The 20,342-nt window shown below is 29.7% G+C and overlaps 1 protein-coding gene across 5 annotated transcripts in view; it reads left to right on the forward strand.

Annotated features, from left to right (window-relative positions):
* Positions 1–9,542, forward strand: part of LOC107445328 (regulator of G-protein signaling 9-binding protein) — a 32,273-nt gene extending 22,731 nt beyond the window's left edge. For all 5 annotated transcript variants that reach the window (XM_043053548.2, XM_016059689.3, XM_016059691.3 and 2 more), the window contains exons 6-8: positions 3,291–3,382; positions 6,609–6,670; positions 8,621–9,542. In XM_043053548.2, coding sequence (XP_042909482.1) covers positions 3,291–3,382; positions 6,609–6,670; positions 8,621–8,740 — 274 coding nt within the window. In that variant the 3' untranslated portion in view covers positions 8,741–9,542. The remainder of the gene's footprint in view (positions 1–3,290; positions 3,383–6,608; positions 6,671–8,620) is intronic.
* Positions 9,543–20,342: the final 10,800 nt, after the last annotated feature.

A 20,342-nucleotide genomic window follows, 5' to 3' on the forward strand; every position in this document is an offset into this window, starting at 1 on the left:
TTGTTGTAAAAGAGTACACATATTTTTGGAGCATAAATCAAAACCAATATGACAACTAAATTTTCATTTTTTAAAAAAGAAATTACTCTAAGCTTTATTATATTTTATTTCTTTCGTTCTTTTAATTTAAATATTTTTTTTTTAAAGTTAGAATATTTTCCATTTGGGCCAAATAAAAGTAAGTTTTGCATTAATCAATCATTTTACCAATCATGTACTAAGTTATCATTAATGTTGAAAACATTAAAGTAGTTGTATAAAACTAGACGAAATATGAACTAATTGGATTTTATGCAATCTTTCAATTGGGCAGGATTTTCATTAAAAGTTTTGTGCTCCAAAACATTGTGTAGGGGAAATCATCTTTGTTTTAAATGCTGTTCAAACTGTAGTGTATGTACCACTACAAAAATACAATTCCAATTCCCTAGTTTATGAGACATATTAACTCGATTCTATATTTGGGGTACCTTTTCATAGACGAAGGTTGACATGGTCGATACCTCCCCTCAGAAAACTAAATAAAAGTGTAAAAAAAAATTGAGATGGTTTTCAATGACTGCATAAAATTTTGTTTCTGTTTACAGTTATTGGGAGAGATTCTTGAGTGCACTTTTAATACTTAAAAGATGTCTTCCATTCTCCCTACATACAGGGTATCCGCACACCTGGAAAGTCATGGAAACTCATGAATTTCAGTATTGAACAAAATTTGCCATGAAATGTCATGATTTTAACAAAGCATGTATTTTAAAAAATTGTATGTATTTTAAAAAAACATGAAAAGTCATGGATTTAGGTCGCCGAAAAATTTTATTTTTAAAATGGAATTTGCCTCCTCTCCCGAATTTCATGGTGTTCCAAATGTCTAAATTTGTAACAAAATCTCCACTCACAGTCGTATTTGATTAAAATATAAACTGTTTTTATCCGTGTTCTTTAAAAATTATGGTGTTCTTTCAAAAAATGAAAGAAAAAACATTTCTAGAGGGAATTATCTTTTAAACTTCTGTGATTTCAGAATTATCATTATTATTTATTTTTTAATTTTACCAATTTAAAATGCAAGCCAGAAAATGGTAAAAATTTTTTTTATGCGGAAATGAGAACTGATAAATCAGGAGTATTTCTTTCCTTTCTGATGAACAAGAAAAGTATCTTTAGAATATAATTCTGCAGAAAAGAAAAAAAAATTATTTGTTTAGCTATTTTATTGCTTCAACACTTTCTTTATTCTGTTTATTAAATTTAAAATCAATAAATATGAAGATGCAGAGTATAACAGTTTTGGTTATACCTATCATTTCAATTTATGTTATCATAATGCTTTTTAAATTTATTATTCTGTTTTTGTCAGAAAAAATGGTAACTTCGTTAAGTCATGAAAAGTTCTTAGAATTAGTCATGAATTTGAAAATCTAAAATGTAGCAGATACCCTGTACATAGATAATTTAAAGTATAGTAAATTATGAATTTTGAAAAGTTGAGGTATTATCCACTTACTACTTTTTTTTGTTTTTGTTTCGAGATTATTGAAACCCTACTTTATAATTGACATTTGAGCAAATTTTAATTCAATATTGGTATGAGGAAATGTTAACTATTTGATAGTGGTCATTTTTTTAACACAACAGAATTGTATAAAAAAATTTCTATTTATTGATATCAAATTATTATGAGTTGTTCAGTGTTTTCTTAATGAATTTTTTTTGGAAACCATTAAGACTTTCTGTTCTAAGCAAAGTAATTCTGAAATTAAAAATAGTATTTTTTTATTATTCTTTTGCTGTAAAATTAGCTTTTATTATGCTTAAGTAAAGTGTTGGAACTTTTTAAAAGTGTGCCAAGTATATTTATACTGTTCCAAAAAAAAAAGGCCCTCTACAAAGCCTGTATACTAATACCTAGTTATAGATTATTTTTCATTTTACCATTTGTTTTGTTGCTAAATGACTAATGTGGTACCTAAAATACAAGTAATAACTTCAAAATGTGTTACAATCAATTGACTTTGAAATTAGTAAATTTACATTAAGTACAAAAAATTTTAATTAGCAAAATTACAATGTTTGTAAATTTTGGCTTAATCGCACTCTTTTTCTCTTCAGCTTGAACAATAAATGTTTGATATTAGTGATGGATTACTGTTAATTTTCTGTAAATACAGAAAGTCCCTCATTGTTTCTAAGGCCATAAAGCCTTATGAAAATGTTGGCACTCGTTGTATTCAGTTGCAATTCTCCAGTTTCATTAACCATTTCTTGATCTGACACCACAAGTTTCAATATTCTCATCAACTGATTACTTAACAGCTTCCCTTACCAACTTTTTCCAAGAAAAAAAAAGCAAAAATTCAACTTATTTTTTTATTTCATTAATAAATGCAAGGAACTAAAACAAAACCTAATACACAGGTTTTTGGTTGAAATTTAAAAATTTTTTTATGTATAAAAAAACATTTAATTTACGATCAGCTTACTATCCGAGTTATCAAGGGGAAGAGGAAAAAATTTAAATATTAGTCTTCGTGTGGTAGTTTTTAAAACAAGGAAAGTGATACTTTCCAAGCACCAGTGAAATTATATGCTATTATTTCACCCTTTTTTTTCTATGTAAATTCAGCAACCATCGCACAAAACACGTTTGCAGTCCCACAATCCAACAGCAAAACTTGCAAACAAAACTTGGCATACTTCCAATCACAGCAGATTATTATTTTTTGCTTCCAGCCGAGTAAAAATGTGATAAAGCAAAACTTACTAACAAATTCTGCTACACCGAGTTATCTCAGGATAATAAATATTTGCAATATACCCCCAGTTAACTGGGATAATCAGGGAAGCAGTTAAACATCAACAACAGGCTAATTAGGGCATTTTTGCCAATTGGTAACAAATTATCTTCATTTTCTTTTTTGTCAATAGTATCAGAAATTGCTGTTTTTCTTCTGGAAACAAAATAACTTCAATATTTTTTTTTTAAGTCGTGAGAATTTCTGGTAATTACGAAAATGGGCATTGTTAACATTATGAAAGCAGCATTTGTGGCAAGATGATACCTGTGGGGATGGTAGTTACCGACAATGTCAATTTTCATCTACGAAAAGGTACCCAAAGAATCATAAAATCGAGCCATAGAATCGAGTTAACATATCTTATATAATAGGGAATTGGAATTATATTTTCGTAGTGGTAGATACACTACGATACCTAAAATGAAAGATGGGGAAATAATCGATCAAGGTTCAACTGCAACTGAAAAACCATTTTCTTCATTATATTTTTTATAGAGAGATCTTGAGAGTGCATGATTTGGATGTAGAACTTCATAGAGACAGTGTACTGGGGCCAATATTAGACTACTTAACTCTCTGCCCAATGGGTAAGGAATATTTTACATTTATGATTTTTTCCTCATGAATAATAACATTTTGAACAATTTGTAATAAAAGGGTTTTTTTATTATTTTAATCTCTATTATGTAATCAAGTAAAGTTAGGCTGTTAAGGTTTTTAAGAGTGTGGGGTCTGTGTACGCCCATGACCTTTCAAGTTGACTTTGAAAGGGAATTGTATCTTCAAATTTTAAGTAAAGCGTAATGCCCAAATTTTCTTTTTGATTCAAAGCTTGATTCTTTATAATAATTTTTATTCTTTTCTTTGAAAAGGGAAGTAATTTGTTCTGATAAAATGGAATAAGTCCTACAATTTTATTTTCGATGTGGAATTGTTCTTTTAACGGCTTCCTTTTTTTTAAAAAATTTAACCTGGATTAATTTTTTTTGTTCTTCTACAGGGTGCGTAGCGTTTTTGAAAAGTGCTTAAAGGTGCTTATTTTTAATTTTCATTTTTAAAAGCCTTTAAAGGTGCTTTTTTTATTGGATGTTTTTAAAAAGTGCTTAAGTTTTCCCTTTTCGAAAATGAGATTTTTTTTCCCTTTACTATCTCGATTTTCGCCATGCATTATACAAAAGCGTTGTTTTCACATTCAACATTGATCATTCAAACACAAAGCATTTCAGCCTACCATCGTTCCGTAGCATATGAAAGCGCCAATAATTTTACATGTTTGATGAAATGCTTGCGGGTCCGCGTGTGCATATACTGAGCTTTATTCAGTAGGAATTATTCTTACACTATCATGTGCAACTCAGCTGCATTTTGCAAGAGATTCTCAATTTCCGACTTCATTTTCCTCCCTCTGAAATCGTTCTAAAAATCTCTTTATGGTGGCTAATGTAATCAAGAAAAAGAGTTCTTTGTCAGAAACTAATTATTTTATCATGATCAAATAAAATATTATTTTGCAATTTTTTAATGTATATAGTGCTTAAAAATATTTTTTATTTGCTTAGAAAGTACTTAAAAGGTGCTTACTTTTTGTCGAAAGATTTGGCTACACACCCTGTTCTAATTTTAGTTTATTTGGGATTAAGTAAGCTTATTAATTTGTCTCTTAATTACGTTAAATGGACATTTTTAATTTGATAGAGGACATCACACATTGAAAAATAAATTTTGCTTTTGGTAAAAATATTCATGTTGAAGTAATTTGATAGATAAATCTGTATTTTGTTTTACTAAATTTCAATTTAATTCATTGTTATGGTACACATGCTATAAAAAAAATCTTGAGCTAAAAAGAGTCAACTGTTTTCATATCTATTTCTGATCTAATAAGCAATGAAATATTTGGAACAAAAACTACCTCTAACTGATATTTATGAAATCATATGGATGGTGTTTTCAATATAAATGTAAACAACGACAATCTCAAGCTCTTGACCTGCTCGACTTCCGATTAGAAAGTATACAGCTGCTTACTACAGCTTATTCTGCGAGGCGAGATTTTCAAACAGATAATTTTAATTATTAATAAAAGAAATAAATTATATAATTTCTGAGCTCAAATCTGCTGTATTTTGTTAGATATCAATGATATTAAGTTATTCTAGTGAGTTTGAAGTGAAAATTTGTTTTACTTAATTAGAGATGTATTGTTAAAAAAGGTGACTTGGTTGCTAGATTTAGAAAGAACTCGCTTTTTGGCAGTTCTGATTTGACCACTTTTTACTTGATTTTGACCACTTTTTACTTTGTATTGGGAGAAATTTTACCTTCGCGAAGGACATTTTTGGCAATTCTGATTTTACCTCTTTTTTTAGTTGTTTATTACTGTTTGTTCTTGTTGCAAGCCGTGTACCATCATATGATTGTTCGAGCAGCAAGTTTAAGTTCATTTTACAATTTTTAATTTAGGTTTGAATTTCGAAGTTGGTACATTGTTAACAAGGTAAAAAGTGTTTTATAACGATTCTTTTTTCAAATGATAACTCTAATGTCTTAAAATGGTAGGTTTTCAAATAAGGATTCTTTTTTTAAACGCAAATAATAAATCAGGCTACAAATACAAGAATTACTACTCTAGAGCCTTGTGTCAGAATTTTTTCGAGCTACCTGCTACAAAACTCTTTAACACTAATATCTTTAGGCATTATGCTTTTAATAATAACAAACGTATATGTTGCTAATTTAAAATAGCAAAAGCGCTGTTGTAGATATTGTTGTGTGTGATGCTAAATAATGAAATAATTCAACCTCTTTTGAATTATTATATTTCACAACACAAATGCATATATGGGTTAAAAACCACAGTAATACTTTTATATAAATATATAAGAATTTATATCTGAAACGGGCCGAAGCCTGCACATACATCCGCTGGCATCGGAATTTTTCTTACATCTACTACAACAATGACAACACGTGACTATGTGCACCGCAAGTTGGTTCGGCATGCACAGTGAGTTCGAGCCCCTGTGTTTACAAAAAAAAACTACATAATTTTTTCTTATTTAACATGTAATAATTTTTATTCTAATATTAAGGGTGATATTCTTGCATTTTGTTCGCAGGGGGGACTCACCAATTATTTCTTTCTTCGCTTTTTGTAAATAATTATCACAATAAAAAAAATAATTTAAAATTATGAAAACCGTAGTAGTAATTGGCGAAAAAGCGACAATTGGCGACAACGAAATCGTGTGAATTGGACTCCTCAAATGCGTGTTTCGTTTCGAAATTAGTTTGTATCAAGTAATATCATATAAAAAAATATCGGATTTAAAAACTATTGAGAAAACAATAGCAATAACTGCCCAACATAAGATAGAATTATTGCCTTAGAAAGTAAATACTCAAATGCACGATTCGAATTTTCCATATTGTTTGAAATATATCGGAATATTTAAAATTCACGTGAATATCAACAACTGCCGAAAATACAATTGAAACGTGACATCAATTTACGATACTATTGGCGTAAATTGAGCATGTCAAAAAGTGATTATCTAAATATATGGTTCAGATATTGCATGTAAATTTCTGTAGAAACAAAAAGTAATTTTTTTTACTTTTCAAAAAAAAAATCTTTCTGCAAGAACTCTGTAACGTTCTGCGACAATGTTGCCGTGTAGCTGCAATTCTGCCACAAGACTCTAGAGAGTCCCAAATGGCTTAAAAACACACCACAAACAGTAACCCTGAAGTATAGGCAGTCAAGAGCTTGTGTAGAAAACCCCATCCATAAATAACTTTTATTATCTGTAGGAGAAATACCAGGAAGTACAGTCTCGCTTGATGATACCAGTGACTTGCCTGCTGGATACTGTGTAAGTCAGTTTTTCTTTTATACCTTTTTTCTTCTTAAATTTATATATCGATACTTTTTATCTGCCCATTTGTATTTAACTTTTGTTAAGACACAAAAATAGCTGGTTATAATTTCAATATATTTGGTGGATTTTCAAAATATTTCTTATATTAAAAGTAAGTACGATTTCTTATATTCATATTAACAATGCAGGGTTACCACAGGCGACTAAAATGCAACTATTTGCAACTATTTTTGGCATGAGGTGACTATGGCAACTTTTTTTTGCCTGAAAAGGCTAAAAAAGCAACTATTTCCAGAAAAAGGAGACTATTGGGAGAGTTTTCTGCACTCCTAGCTATGTTTTTTTTTTAAGGTGAATTGAGCGGAAAATCTGCACCCCACAAGATAGTTTCTGAACACACTGAACTTTTTTTTCCTTAAAAAATAAAAAATGCTGAAAATTTTGAATTGCAAATTTGAGTCTTCACTTTTTAATTCGTTCAATCTGCACAGACTCCATTGTAAGTCAATTTCATTTCTCGACCGCCTTTTCAATGATTATTGCTATGAAATTCCGCATGATTTTTAATAAAGTTTTTGTATACGATATTACGATGCGTGAATTTCGAATTTGAGTAATCAATTTTCATATATATATTTATATAAACATTAAAGTTTATATAAAAATTATCATATTTGTCACCAACTTGACTGAATGGATCATGGTATACGACAATTAAGTCATTAACAAAACTTTAGTCATATTTTTGATGAATTTTTGTTCTTATTTAGGCAACTATTTTCCTAGTTTTTGGCTACTATTTTCATGCTTTAAGCTACTAAACGCAACTATTTTGTTCATTTTTTTCTGTGGCAACCCTGCAATGCAAATATATATATATATAATTTTCAGTGTAAACCTAAAGAAAGAAGTAAAAAAGTATTACTTTTTTCACATAAAACCATTTTTTGACACAAATATTTTTTTTGAAAAGGGTTTTCTTTACACCTGGTACCATGTTAAAATAGGGCTGCATAGCTGCCAGCTCTACTGGATTTCCCAGTCAAATCCCTATTGAAATAGAATTTTTGTACAGATTATTGCTTGCTGAATATGTAGATAAGTATTACTAAGTATTACATAATGAAGCGAACCTCATTTATAGAAATAAGTTCAAAACTTTTTTTGTTATAAAATGTCCAGTTTGTTCAGAATATGTTTGTTCAGAATCAATATTTTCCAGGTGTTCAGAACTCTCTATTTAAATTAATTAAAAAAATCTTTTAACTATCTTTGATGAATTAAATGCTTTTTAATATTTGAATTTATGAGTACTATATATAATACATAACATTTCAAATGTGTTTAATGTCAATCATAACTGGAAAATATTTCAATTTTTATATTTTTATGATTATAAAAATACCTAAAATTCCCTATGTGTAAAATGTTTAGTACATTATGCAATAATTATCATGAAATTTATATTATATCTACTGGATTTTTTTCCCTGTCCATATTGGCAGCTATGGGGCTGAATAAATGAGTTTGACTGTATCAGGCTTATTTTAATTTTTCTCTAAGTTGAACCCTGGCATTTTTGTGTTTTAGGAATAAAAATAATTTTTTGTTATGCATTGTTGTATTGTTTTAAATCTATGCAAGTTTAGTTTGTCTAAGCTAAGAAATCCTCATTCCACAAAGTCTGAGGCCGTCTGTTGCTATGGAAACAAGAATGGCATATTTTAGGCAGGGTAGCTTCACTTTAGGATTAACATAATAAACCAAAGAAAGAGATTCCTTTTCTCATGCAGAAACCACTCCAAAACAGTGACCTCGCACCCCTACTTGAAATAGTCATACTTTGTTACCGTAGTCACCGCCGCAGGTCCAGACGAATGTCTGGGGGAGTTCTTATTTTAGACAAACTATAATATTGGTTGTTTAGTATATTTTGTGTTGCAGGATGAAGAGACCCTGTTTCAGAAGAAAAGCAACTTGATCTGCTACATTTCAGCCATTATTGCTGTGGCTTGTATCGGGGGTGGAGTATTGATGGGAGTCATCTTCATGATGGTACAATGAATCTTCTTCTGACATTAACATGAAAGATCCGTCCACTCGATGATCCCGATCGATCTCTCAGGAGTTGAGGAGAAAGAAGCTCAAACAGTCCCTTGCAAAAACTCTTTAATAGCTAGACTCCAATAGCTAGACAATGGATGAAAGTTTATTAACTTATTGTAACTACACTAATATGCCACAGTTGTTGCAGCTCACACCTACAACAGCAGTTTTGAGGGACCCTTCCTACTTTAAATATTAAGAATGATATAATGATCTCAAAGTCATTGAGGAACCCTGTGGCAGAATTTTAATCGGGCTTTCTGCGACATACCTCTCTAGTACTAATATTTTTTTACAAGATCAAAAATAGCAAATATGCATGTTACTAATTTAAAGTACCAAAAGCATAAACTTCAAAAAAAAAATAATAATTATAAATAAAAATTGGATCAAATAAAAAAATTTTTTAAATTGAATATGTAATATTTTTTTTCTAATATTTTGGGCGATATTCGCGCCTTTTGTTGGGGAATAACACACTAATTATTTCCTTTTTTGCACATTTGTAATTCAACATCACATTAAAATTAAAAAAATCGGGAAATTCTTAGCAGCAACTACCGAAAAAAAAAGATCAACTGCTAAATCATGCTAATCAGACTCTTTAAAAAGGGGTTACTAAATGCGTGTTTTCTTTTCGAGATTCAGTTGTTGTAATAAATAATACTGTATTAAAAATATCGGATTTTAAAAGCTATGTGGAAATCAATAGTAATAACTGCATGAAAAAATAGAACGAAAATTTCTACGGAAAAGAAAACCAAATTGTTTACTTCATTGCTTTTTATTTTTAACTGTCCTCAAATACAAAATAGAAAAATCACAAGCATTTTTTCCTCACTCCAATGAGTGTGAAAAGCATCTTTTAAATATAATTCTGTATAAAAGATAAAAATCTTTCGAAAATTCATGCAGAAAATAAAAGCAAAATATTTTTACTTCCTAAAGAAAATATCTTTCTGCTAGAACTCGGTAACGTTCTGAAACTATGTTGCTGTAACGCATGATTCTGCCACAGGGTTGGGGAACTACTTACAAAATGATTTGAAATGTTTTATTTCAGTTGTAAAATCTATCTACAGAATATCTCGGTGATTAAAGTTACTGAGCTGTCAATGTGCAGGATTGAGATTTGATCCTCAGGGGTGGCTCGAAGACCACCCAGCTGCATATCGACTGGCACCAGCTTGCCTGGAAAGTAAAGGCTGTCAGTGCACAATGCTATCATCATTCCATTGGTCACAAAATTATGTGGAGCCTTAACCGCTTCCCGTACCAATTTTTTTAAAGAAAAAAAATGCCAAAAAATCAATATTTTTCTTTTATTTTACTAATGAATACAAGAAACTCAAACAAAACATAATACACAAGTTCTAAGTTGAAATTTAAATTCTTTTATGTGTAAAAAATATCTATAATTTACCATCAGTTTACTATCCCAAATTATCTTGGGCAAATGAAAAAGTTAAATATTGCTATTCTTTTGTATATGTTCACATCTTCATAATCTGAAAAATCATCTGCTTTACTTTCGCTCGCAAACACCATTTTTTTACTCTTTTTTCTTTATAAATTCATCAACCATCATATATACAATTGCACAAAATACGTCTGCAGTCCCAATAACAGCAAAACTCCCAAACAAAAATTGGCAAACTTCCAATCACAGCAGATTAGTATTATTTTTTGTTTTGCTGACGGAATAAAAGCGTGATAAAACAAAACGTATTGACGAATTCTGCTATGATCGAGTTTACTCGGGATAATAAATACTTGCAATATATATGTACACGAGTTAACTCGGGATAATTAGGGAAGCGGTTAACCTCTGTGACTGCCTTGGCTTACAGCGGGCTGTTGCAAGAATAATTTTTATTTTGTTTTCAGCTATTTGGATAATTTAAGTTCTACTTTGCTTTCCAAAAATGTATATACAATAATACTTTCATTGATATTTTATTCATAAATATTGCACTTGTAATCTATGTTATTCATAGAGAGAATCTTTATTCAAACAGAGCATTTAAACAAATTATTAATTTTATAACTAAACTGTAGAACTCCAATAATCTGGAATGTCGTTCAGATTGTTTTGGGAACAAAGAAGATAAATTATAAAACTCAATGATGCCAACTACTTCGGATTTTCTATAATTTTTATTCTATTCAGAATTATTTAAGTCTTTGTAAAAACTTTTATTTCCTGGTATGGTGAGCTTGAAAAATATATATCACCCTAAATATCTTTTGGTCTAATAATCAGGTTAAGTACTAGTCTTAGTGATTCAAGGGGTTGTCCTCAAACTTGATAAATAATTAGTTTTCATTGTAGATAAATTTTTGAGATCAGATGCAAAAACTTATTTTTTCTGATATAACTTACTTAAAAAAAAAAGAAAGAAAGAAAGATTTAGAAACCCCGAATATATGAGAGTAACTGTTAGCTGCAAAATGTCGACATAATAGTTTAGTCAAGAGAGGCCAAAAGTTTGCCCCCCTTTTGCTGTTAATTTCACTTTTTGTTTTCAATAAGAAAGATTAAAAAAAAAAAAATCAGAAATTTTTTCTAATATTATAAAATTTCAAGTTTATCTAAAAATGATTCCATGCGAAAAATAGTTTTTATAATTATATATTATTATTTTTTAGTGTTAAGACTATTAAAGGTCAAAAATATTGTGAAAGTAAGGTATAAAAATGTTTATTTTTAATAAAAAAATATAAAATTTGTGTGAATTCGGTCAAATAGTTGAGTAAGAAAATTTCAAAAAAGCATATTTTTAAATTTAGTTTTCTAAAAAACTATTCAGTTAATTTTGCTCCTAGTTTGTATTTTTTAATTTAAAGATTTTGTAGTTTAAAGATTAAGTTTTAAGTGATGTAGTACAAATTGTTTCTACCATTATTAAAGTAAATTATAAAAAAATATAATAAATAATTTTGAAAAATTCTTTTTTACATCAAATTATAAGTTTTCCAATTGTGTTTAAAAAGTTTCTTATTTGTCAATAGGGACATACGAAATGTCAATAGGGAAATACAGCTATATTTTTGTGCATAGTATTAAATGTTCATATTTTAAACTTGTAATTTGTGAAGAATATGTTTTCTGTCTAAAAGAATACTGAAAAAACACAAAGAAAGTATTTAAGCACTGCCTTATTTAAAGTATTTTTAAAAAAGAAATGCAAAAATGCTTATTTAATCAACTCCCCCCCCCCAAAAAAAATAATAATAATTGTATGAAATGGATATGTTTTAAACTGATCTTATTAAAGCGTAGCTTGATTTGAAGTTAATTTATAAAATCATTTTGATAAATCTTAATTTTGTACGGCTTTTTAAAAAAAAAAAAATTTTTTTTTACTTCTCAGGGGTCTTTTCAGGGCAAGTTTACTACTGCTTAGCAGTACCTTCACAAATTCAACTTTAGGAAAACCAGTAGTTTCACAAAATGCTTTTATAAAAGCAAGTTCTAAGATTCTTCTCCAGACCTCTTAAAATTTTGTTTTTGTTTCCCCTTAAGAGAAGGTAGCACATACTTCGTCAGATAGTGCGGTGTGGTAAGCCTAACCAGTTGCTTACGACATATTATAGCGAGTTTTTTTTCTCTCAATTAAACGACGAGGCGCTCCTTCTGTAAGCTTTACTGGAAGTTGAAATTCGAACATTATTCTAAACATTCAAACATTGTTCTAAATTTATTCTAACAGACCTTTAGTTTTTTAATAAAACATTTTTTTCTCTGCAAAACTTTTTTCTGTGTGACGGGAAATGAAAATAACTTTTAGTGCAAGTAATACTGTTAAATGCATGTTTTTTTTAAAATTCAAGTTGAAATTTAACAATGATTTTTATGGATTTTTAAATTTGGATACAATGCATGTTTTTTTTAAAATTCAAGTTGAAATTTAACAATGATTTTTATGGATTTTTAAATTTGGATACAATTTTAAGCCCAAAATTTTACAATAGCAAAATTATTTTTGAATATATGGGGGAAAATATCTAAAAATTTACCAGTCATAAATGATTTTTATTTGAAGTGACAATTTTTGAAAATATCTTCTTACTTTACCATATTCTTGTGTTGATTTTTTAACATAATTTTTAATTTTCACAAATTATGTCGAAATTTTCACAAAATAGGTACCTCTCATAAAAACATTAGAGAAGAAATTCAATCTTAGTAGATGAAACCCAATCTTGTCATTTGAAATATATCATTGTTAGTCAAATCTAGTCATAAATTGTTTTTTTATTTATTATTATTATTAAAGTATAATTAAAAACAAAATTTTTCCCCTTGAGAAACCATCAGTGAACTCTCAATGCTGAATTTTTGGAAGAAGGTGCCAACTGGAGTTCCACTGTATTTAGTTCCTTTTTTTTAACTGCAACAATTTATGATAACCATCTTAGCTAATTAATGTGTACATAATTAAAACTATAAAATGATTTCTTGTCTTTTAAAGATATCTATGTAAATATATAATGGTGCGGTATCAAATGTCGAAAGAATTCGGGTATTAAAAGCGTCTAGCTATTGGAGATTCATAGAAAAGGAACTGCTACAGTCTGTGAATATGTAATTATATTATTTTTGTTAAACAGATATTTTATTTAAAGTAAGAGTTTGTCGAACAAAATATTCAAATCGGATGCTCTCGAAATACGAGGTGTGATGGACAGGATTATTATGTCATATCAAGAAAATTTTTTATGTCTTTGTTAGTTTGCATGTTTTCCAATTTGTTCTTTGCTGATAATACAATAAGCAGTCTTAAATTGTACTTGTTGACCCAAACAGCAGAGATTCATTCAAGCTGGTTATTTCTATAGGAATAATTTAAACAGTGATGTTTAAATTTTTAGAACCACATTAGGTTGGCATAGAACCTAAATTGATTTTTAAATCAAAAGATTCCTTTCATTATTAATGTAACAAAATTCCCTGAACTTCAATTGAATATGAATATTTACTTCTTAAATCAAGCATTTGAACTAAACTTAATTGTTCTGTGCATGATTGCTTTTCCTGCTTCTTTTTTCTTGTAGTGTTAACTCGAATTGTTGCTAATAGATTAGGAGGAAAAGATTTATATGATAAATATTAACATAACATTTAATGAAAAATGTTGTTTTAACTCTCCAAAATATTAGTTCTAGAAACTACTTATTTTATAAGCTATATATAATTAGTTATTAAATTATATAAAGAGCAAAATATTTAATTTTTTAGTACATTCAAATCAATCAACTCTTTTATCTTCTTAATTTCTTCCTTATTAATAAGAATCATTGGTTCCAGTTACTTGTAACTGGAAATATGCAGTATACAAAAAAAGATTTTTACAGATCATTTTAAACTGCAGCGTTGATTGCAGACTTATGATCGGCATTTAAAGTCAACTTATTATGGTTAATTTTGACAGCTTTAAATTTCCTCATATATGCTTCAAATTTGAAAGAATAATTCAAAAATTTATAAACAAAGACAAGATACTGCTTATACTTTTTATTCAATTTTCGAGTAAGAGATGTCTTTCTATTTGATGAGGGGAACGCGTATGTTTAATCATGAATTGAAAACCGAAATTCTAGATTACAACAACTTTTAATCAATTCTCTTTAATTGTTCGATTCATTTTGAGATCTTACTTGAGCTATAGAATACATTACAGATGTTATCGATCTATTTCTAAATTGCCACTGATTTAAATTGATATTAGCTATATTTTGATACATTTTTATTAAAATGGGATTGAATTGATAGTGCACGAACAGCTTATAGTGAATGAATAAATGAAATACTATAAGAAGGTATTTATGACCTATCATTGCACATTTGTTTTTCACTTATCACATTTATGTAATGAAAAAAAAATTTATTTCTAGTCTGGAATTTGGAAAATGACAAAGTACCCATAAGGCATTACAGTATTTAAAAAAATGCCTCAGTGTGTTCTTTCTAATATAGCTACCATTTCTTGGCATAATTTTGCTTGAGTATAATATTATTTTTTTTAAAATAGGGTAATAATCAGAATTAAAATCATGATTTGATTGGTTCATTCATGATTCATTTGATTTTTTGTTAAAAAATCATTAATTTTAATCAACTTTAATTTTTTTTTTAAAAAATCATGAATTATACTTTATTGTTCTGTATATTAACTTATACTTTATTATTTAAAAAAGTTCACATTAATTGAAAGTTTAAAATATTTTTTTTATATAATGTAATTAATAAATATATTTTTAGTGTGCTATTTTTTTTAAAGTCAGCAGATTTTATTGATAATGAAGACTTAATACAAAAATAATTATGAAAAGGAAATGAATACAAATTATTATATTCCAAAAAAGACTTCAAAAGAGTGGCATTTATGCCACTCTTTTAAGTCTTTTTTAACTTTTAAATTATAATTTTTCATTACCTGCATGCAAAATAATTTGCTGATAATACACATATTTCAGATATACTCATTCGGTTTTTATGCTTATTCAAACAGAAGTATTTTTAAAACTTATTATATGTGTTATTAGAAGATATCATTAACGAAGACTTGTTCTAAACTAAACTCAGTGGCGCGACAGCCCGTAGAGGGCTAAGGCCTAGCGTGCCCATCTCAGTTTTCTTGACTTTGGGCTCTGGGGTGCAGGAACAGATGATCCAGTTAGGTGGTCAGCCGAACGCGAAACTTAGTTCCCAAGCATGCTTGATACTCTTTTATCGACCCACTAAAGAGATGAAAGGCTGAGTCAACCTTGCCTGGTCCGAGGATCGAACGCAGGNAGGTGGTCAGCCGAACGCGAAACTTAGTTCCCAAGCATGCTTGATACTCTTTTATCGACCCACTAAAGAGATGAAAGGGTGAGTCAACGTTGCCCGGCCCGAAGATCGAACCCAGGACCTGTGGCACGAGAGCGCGAAGCGCTACCACTGGGCGTCGAATGTTGTGGTTTTTACACGTTTGATCAAATGTTGTGGTTGATTCATTGTAAAAATAAAAAAACTGATTTAAATAAAATAAAAAAATCCAATTTAAATTAAAATTAATTCTATATTTTCAATCATTATTTTTGCCAACCTTGATTTGAAATTCACATTTAACTAAATCATAGTAGAACACTTTACTTCCTTAAAGAGAAGACGCAGGTGCAGTGGAAAGTGTGCAATAATTACGAATTGTTTTTATTATTTTTTGTGTTATAACTGTGATGTAAATATGTGTACATAAAAATCCTTTAAGAATCTCTCTCTTTTTCTTGAAGGGGTCATTAGTATTATAACCACCATTATGAATTGAATGAATGTTTGCATGCATTTGAGAACAGTTATTAAAATATATTTTCATAAAGTGTGTATTGTAATGCTTTTATAACAGTCTGTTCAAAATTGTACATAGGTAAATAGAACATACGACACTTAAGGAGAAAAAAAATTCATTCAGTAATCTTAATAACTCTGGCAGCAAAATAACTTGGCCCCTTATTGGACCAATATTCACGAATCTTGGCTTAATAAGGGTTCAAAAGGCCCTATATAGAATTAGTTATACCCTATATAGAATAGTTATATTGGCCCTATATAGAATTGTTCGATTTACCCGATATTTTGCAGCCAATATCAGCCCTACAGTCCTTGGCCATATTATTAGACGCACTATAAGATTCTATATAAAGTGTTAACTACCAGGTGATGCTTTACAGCTTTATTGTTTTTATATGTCTGATTGCACTTGTTTACTTTCATGTATCAATTGGTAAACATTGTAATGCAATAGGTTAAAAATAAATACAAATAGGAAGTATATAAAAAATCTCCTGAATGAAAACCCATTACATTCATATTTAAAAATAAAAGACATGTAATTATTAAAAAAATATAGTAGGTCTAATAATTTTGTCTAATTATTATAATATAATACCTGATATAATAAATATTCTATATTTATATAATATATCGTCTACTTTATATCATATATCGTCTCATTTAACAAATTGATGCACGAACGTAAACAAGTGCAAACCGGTTTCATTCTCGTAAAGCTACAGCTTTACGAGAATCGCCTGATAATTAAGTCTTTACATAGAATCTTTTAGTGCGTCTAATAATTTGGCCAGTGACTGTATATAGAATTAACGGAACAGAATCACCCAATATTTCATATTTATTATTCAGCCTATATAGGCAGTTCTAGAACCAATATTACAAAATCTAGACATCCCAAAATGGGTCCATATTGATCCAAATTTGTGCCCAACTGGGACCAAAGTAAAATTGTTGCGAGGGAATAATTAAGTTCAGTGTAGTTTACAATTATTTCTTGTCATTCAAGGATAATGACATTTCATAATTACAGAGATGATTGTGCTCCGGAAAGAATCCTGATTTTTCGCTAACCGCGATCCGGAAGTTTTCGGATATCCAAGGTCCAGAAGCTTCAAGAAATCATCAATCACATTTATGTCTAAAAATTCTTGTATATTTAATTTAGAAATATTAGAACTAGAATTTACACTTGGCATCTCTTTCATTTGTAAATATTTTTTTCTGGTATAATAATAAATGCGATTAGACATAACAGTAAAATTGTACATAATTGTTCCTTTAAATTATGCTGCATATAATTTATTTAGAATTTAATGTTTTGAATATGTCAATAATTTAAATTTATAAAGACATAAATTTTTTGAAATTCGTCATGAATGATGTTATTGACGAAATTCTTAGGATNGCAAAGGATCAAAATTGCAATGGCATGTCTTTGGATCATCCTCAGGGATGTTTCCCAGACTGACGCCAATAGCCCATTCTACAGCTCTAGAGCGACGAAAATGAACTACTACAACAACCTAGTTGGCTTTTAAAATCTCCTTAAATGGATTTTTATCTGTAACTGTCTTCTCTGTTCCTACTGGGCAGATTTATTTTAATGAAATGGCTTACAATATGTACATTTATGGCCAAGAATTCGATTTCTGCCACTCCCGTTTATAGAGCGGACCCATTTATTCATCGACAGATCGTAATTTTGACACGGAGCAGAGAACGATCTGTGTCCAATTCAGTACCCCCAGAGGTTTAATTTGTTATGAGAACATGGAGGATTTTGTGACCCAACAGATTTATCGAGCACCATTTACTACACGGGGAGTCTTCAGCCAGCTGGATTCGAACTCTCGTGTCCAACGCTCTGTCAACCAGGCTATCTGGGCATTCGTGGATTACAGTGAAATGAAAATATGTGGCTGGAATTTAGCTCAATTTAAATTATAATCCATCAGATTTTTAATACATTAGTTTTTTATACTCTTTCTGTACATTCTAAACATTACCATTAACATTCTAAATTAACAACATTCTAAATTTTATTAAGGACAAGAATAAAGAAAAACAATTTACAAATATGCATGGAGCAAAAAGCTCCTCGAGACAAATTCACTACATCATTTTCAAAAGACAAGTGCGCACTTTTCAACATATATTCGTATAAGTTCGTATGACGATATATTAAAATATTTATTAAATTGAATGTGGTTTCGGTTTTATGAAGACACTTTACTGCTCAGCATGAATTCATTTTAAAATTAAGATTACATAACATTTCTAACTAATTAACGATAATATATACGCGAAGTGCTTAGTTCATTATAGCATTTAAAATTCTCATCTGTTAGAAGGGCTAGACTATAATTAAAATATATAATTATTTTTAGGTTTACTTTTAAGATCCTTTAATTCTACTAAGCTATTATTCTAGATGTTACATTATATATAAATCATGAAATATGAGATTTTTGGAAATGTTTACTTTTTAAAACTGCTAAAGGGTTGCATTTTTTGCACGAATAATTTAGAATAGATTCACAAGGGGTCGTCCTACACAAAAAGGATTGCTATGAGCTATTTACAGGAACATTCTTTTAACTCTTCGTCACAAAGGCATTTATCATATGTTTCCACTATTACATAACTAGTGAATGGCTGAGTTATCCACTGGAAAAATTCAAGTTTTGGACAACATTAGAAAAGGCCTTTTTATTTCATAGCAAACAGATGATTTGCAATGGCATAACTGCCAACATGTATGGAAAAAAATCCAGTAGATTTTACAAAATAATATAAATTTCATGGTAATTGTAGCAAAAGGTACTAAATATTTTCCACAAAGGGAGTTTTAGGGATTCTTATCGTCATCAAAATAGAAAAACTGCAATATTTTCTTGTCATTATTAATTTGAAATGTTACGAATTATGTCAACTCTTAATTTTGAATACGCGTTTAATTCATCAAAGTTAAAGGATTTTTTTAATTAATTCAAAAAGGGAGTTTTGAATAAAAAAAATAAACACGAAATTTTAGAACAAAAAATTTTTTTAGCTGATTTTTATAAATGAGACTCGATTCATTATGTATTAATAAACACTTATTTAAATAATTAAGCAAGTAATAATCTGAGCAAAAATTCTATTTCAATTGGGATTTCTTTGGGAAACTTACTAAAATTTAGGGAATATTTATAAATGTACAGAAAACAGGAGAATTTTTATTAAACTTGACGATTTTGATTTTATTTTATAACCGTCGTTGAACAAGCGACCCAATTTTATGGGTTTACGACTACTAATGTTCAACACCATAGCCTTGTAAATTTGAACCCAATCCAGAAGACAAGGGAACTCCTGGATCGAGTATTGGGAAAAATTTGCCTTCGTGGAGGGCTTTTTTGATGGAGCTAACCCTGCGTTACATGGAGAGGAAGACCACGATAACCTCCTACTGTTAGACTGACGGCAAGGGGACCCTAACTCATGATCCGTCTACCTCTGAGGATACTTCACGTCAGCACTGTGGTCGGTGCAAGCCGGATGCGGAATTCGTATCGACTGGGATTCGAACGCTCTATCCCCTTCCAACGAGGCGAATCCCCTGGCAAAATTCAGTAGATTTGGCAGCTATAAAGCACAGAAAGTGGATTGAAGTACTAGAGTTTATGACACACGCACAAATCCAGGAAAACTTGTTTATTTTTTTGCGGAAGGGGGGGGGTATGAATTTTATTCAAAATTTGCCCTTTCTTAAAAATTCAACTGTTAATTTGTATTTCACTTTAAATATAACCCAGACTATTTTAATTTTATTTTATAACCGTCGTTGAACAGCTGACCCAATTTCATGGGTTTACGACTACTAACGTTCAACTCCGTAGCCTTGTAATTTTGAACCAATCCAGAAGACAAGGAAACTCCTGGATCAGTACCCCCAGAGGTATTGATTTGTTGTGGGAACATGGAGGACTTTACAGATTTAACGTGCATCAGTCACCATTTACTACACGGGGAGTCTTCGGCCGGCAAGGATCGAACCCACGACCTCTTGGATATGGGCCCAGCGCCCTACCGACCAGGCTATCCCGGCCTCAACCCAGACTATTGTAATTTTGATGCTGGGAAATAGAATCATTGCAGATTATTTATGAGGTATTTAATGTACACTCTATAACAAAAAAAAAATCGACGCACCAAGAAGGAGTTGTCCGATTGAAACGA

The sequence above is a fragment of the Parasteatoda tepidariorum genome, chromosome 8, assembly GCF_043381705.1.
Source record: "Parasteatoda tepidariorum isolate YZ-2023 chromosome 8, CAS_Ptep_4.0, whole genome shotgun sequence".
NCBI lineage: Eukaryota > Metazoa > Arthropoda > Arachnida > Araneae > Theridiidae > Parasteatoda > Parasteatoda tepidariorum.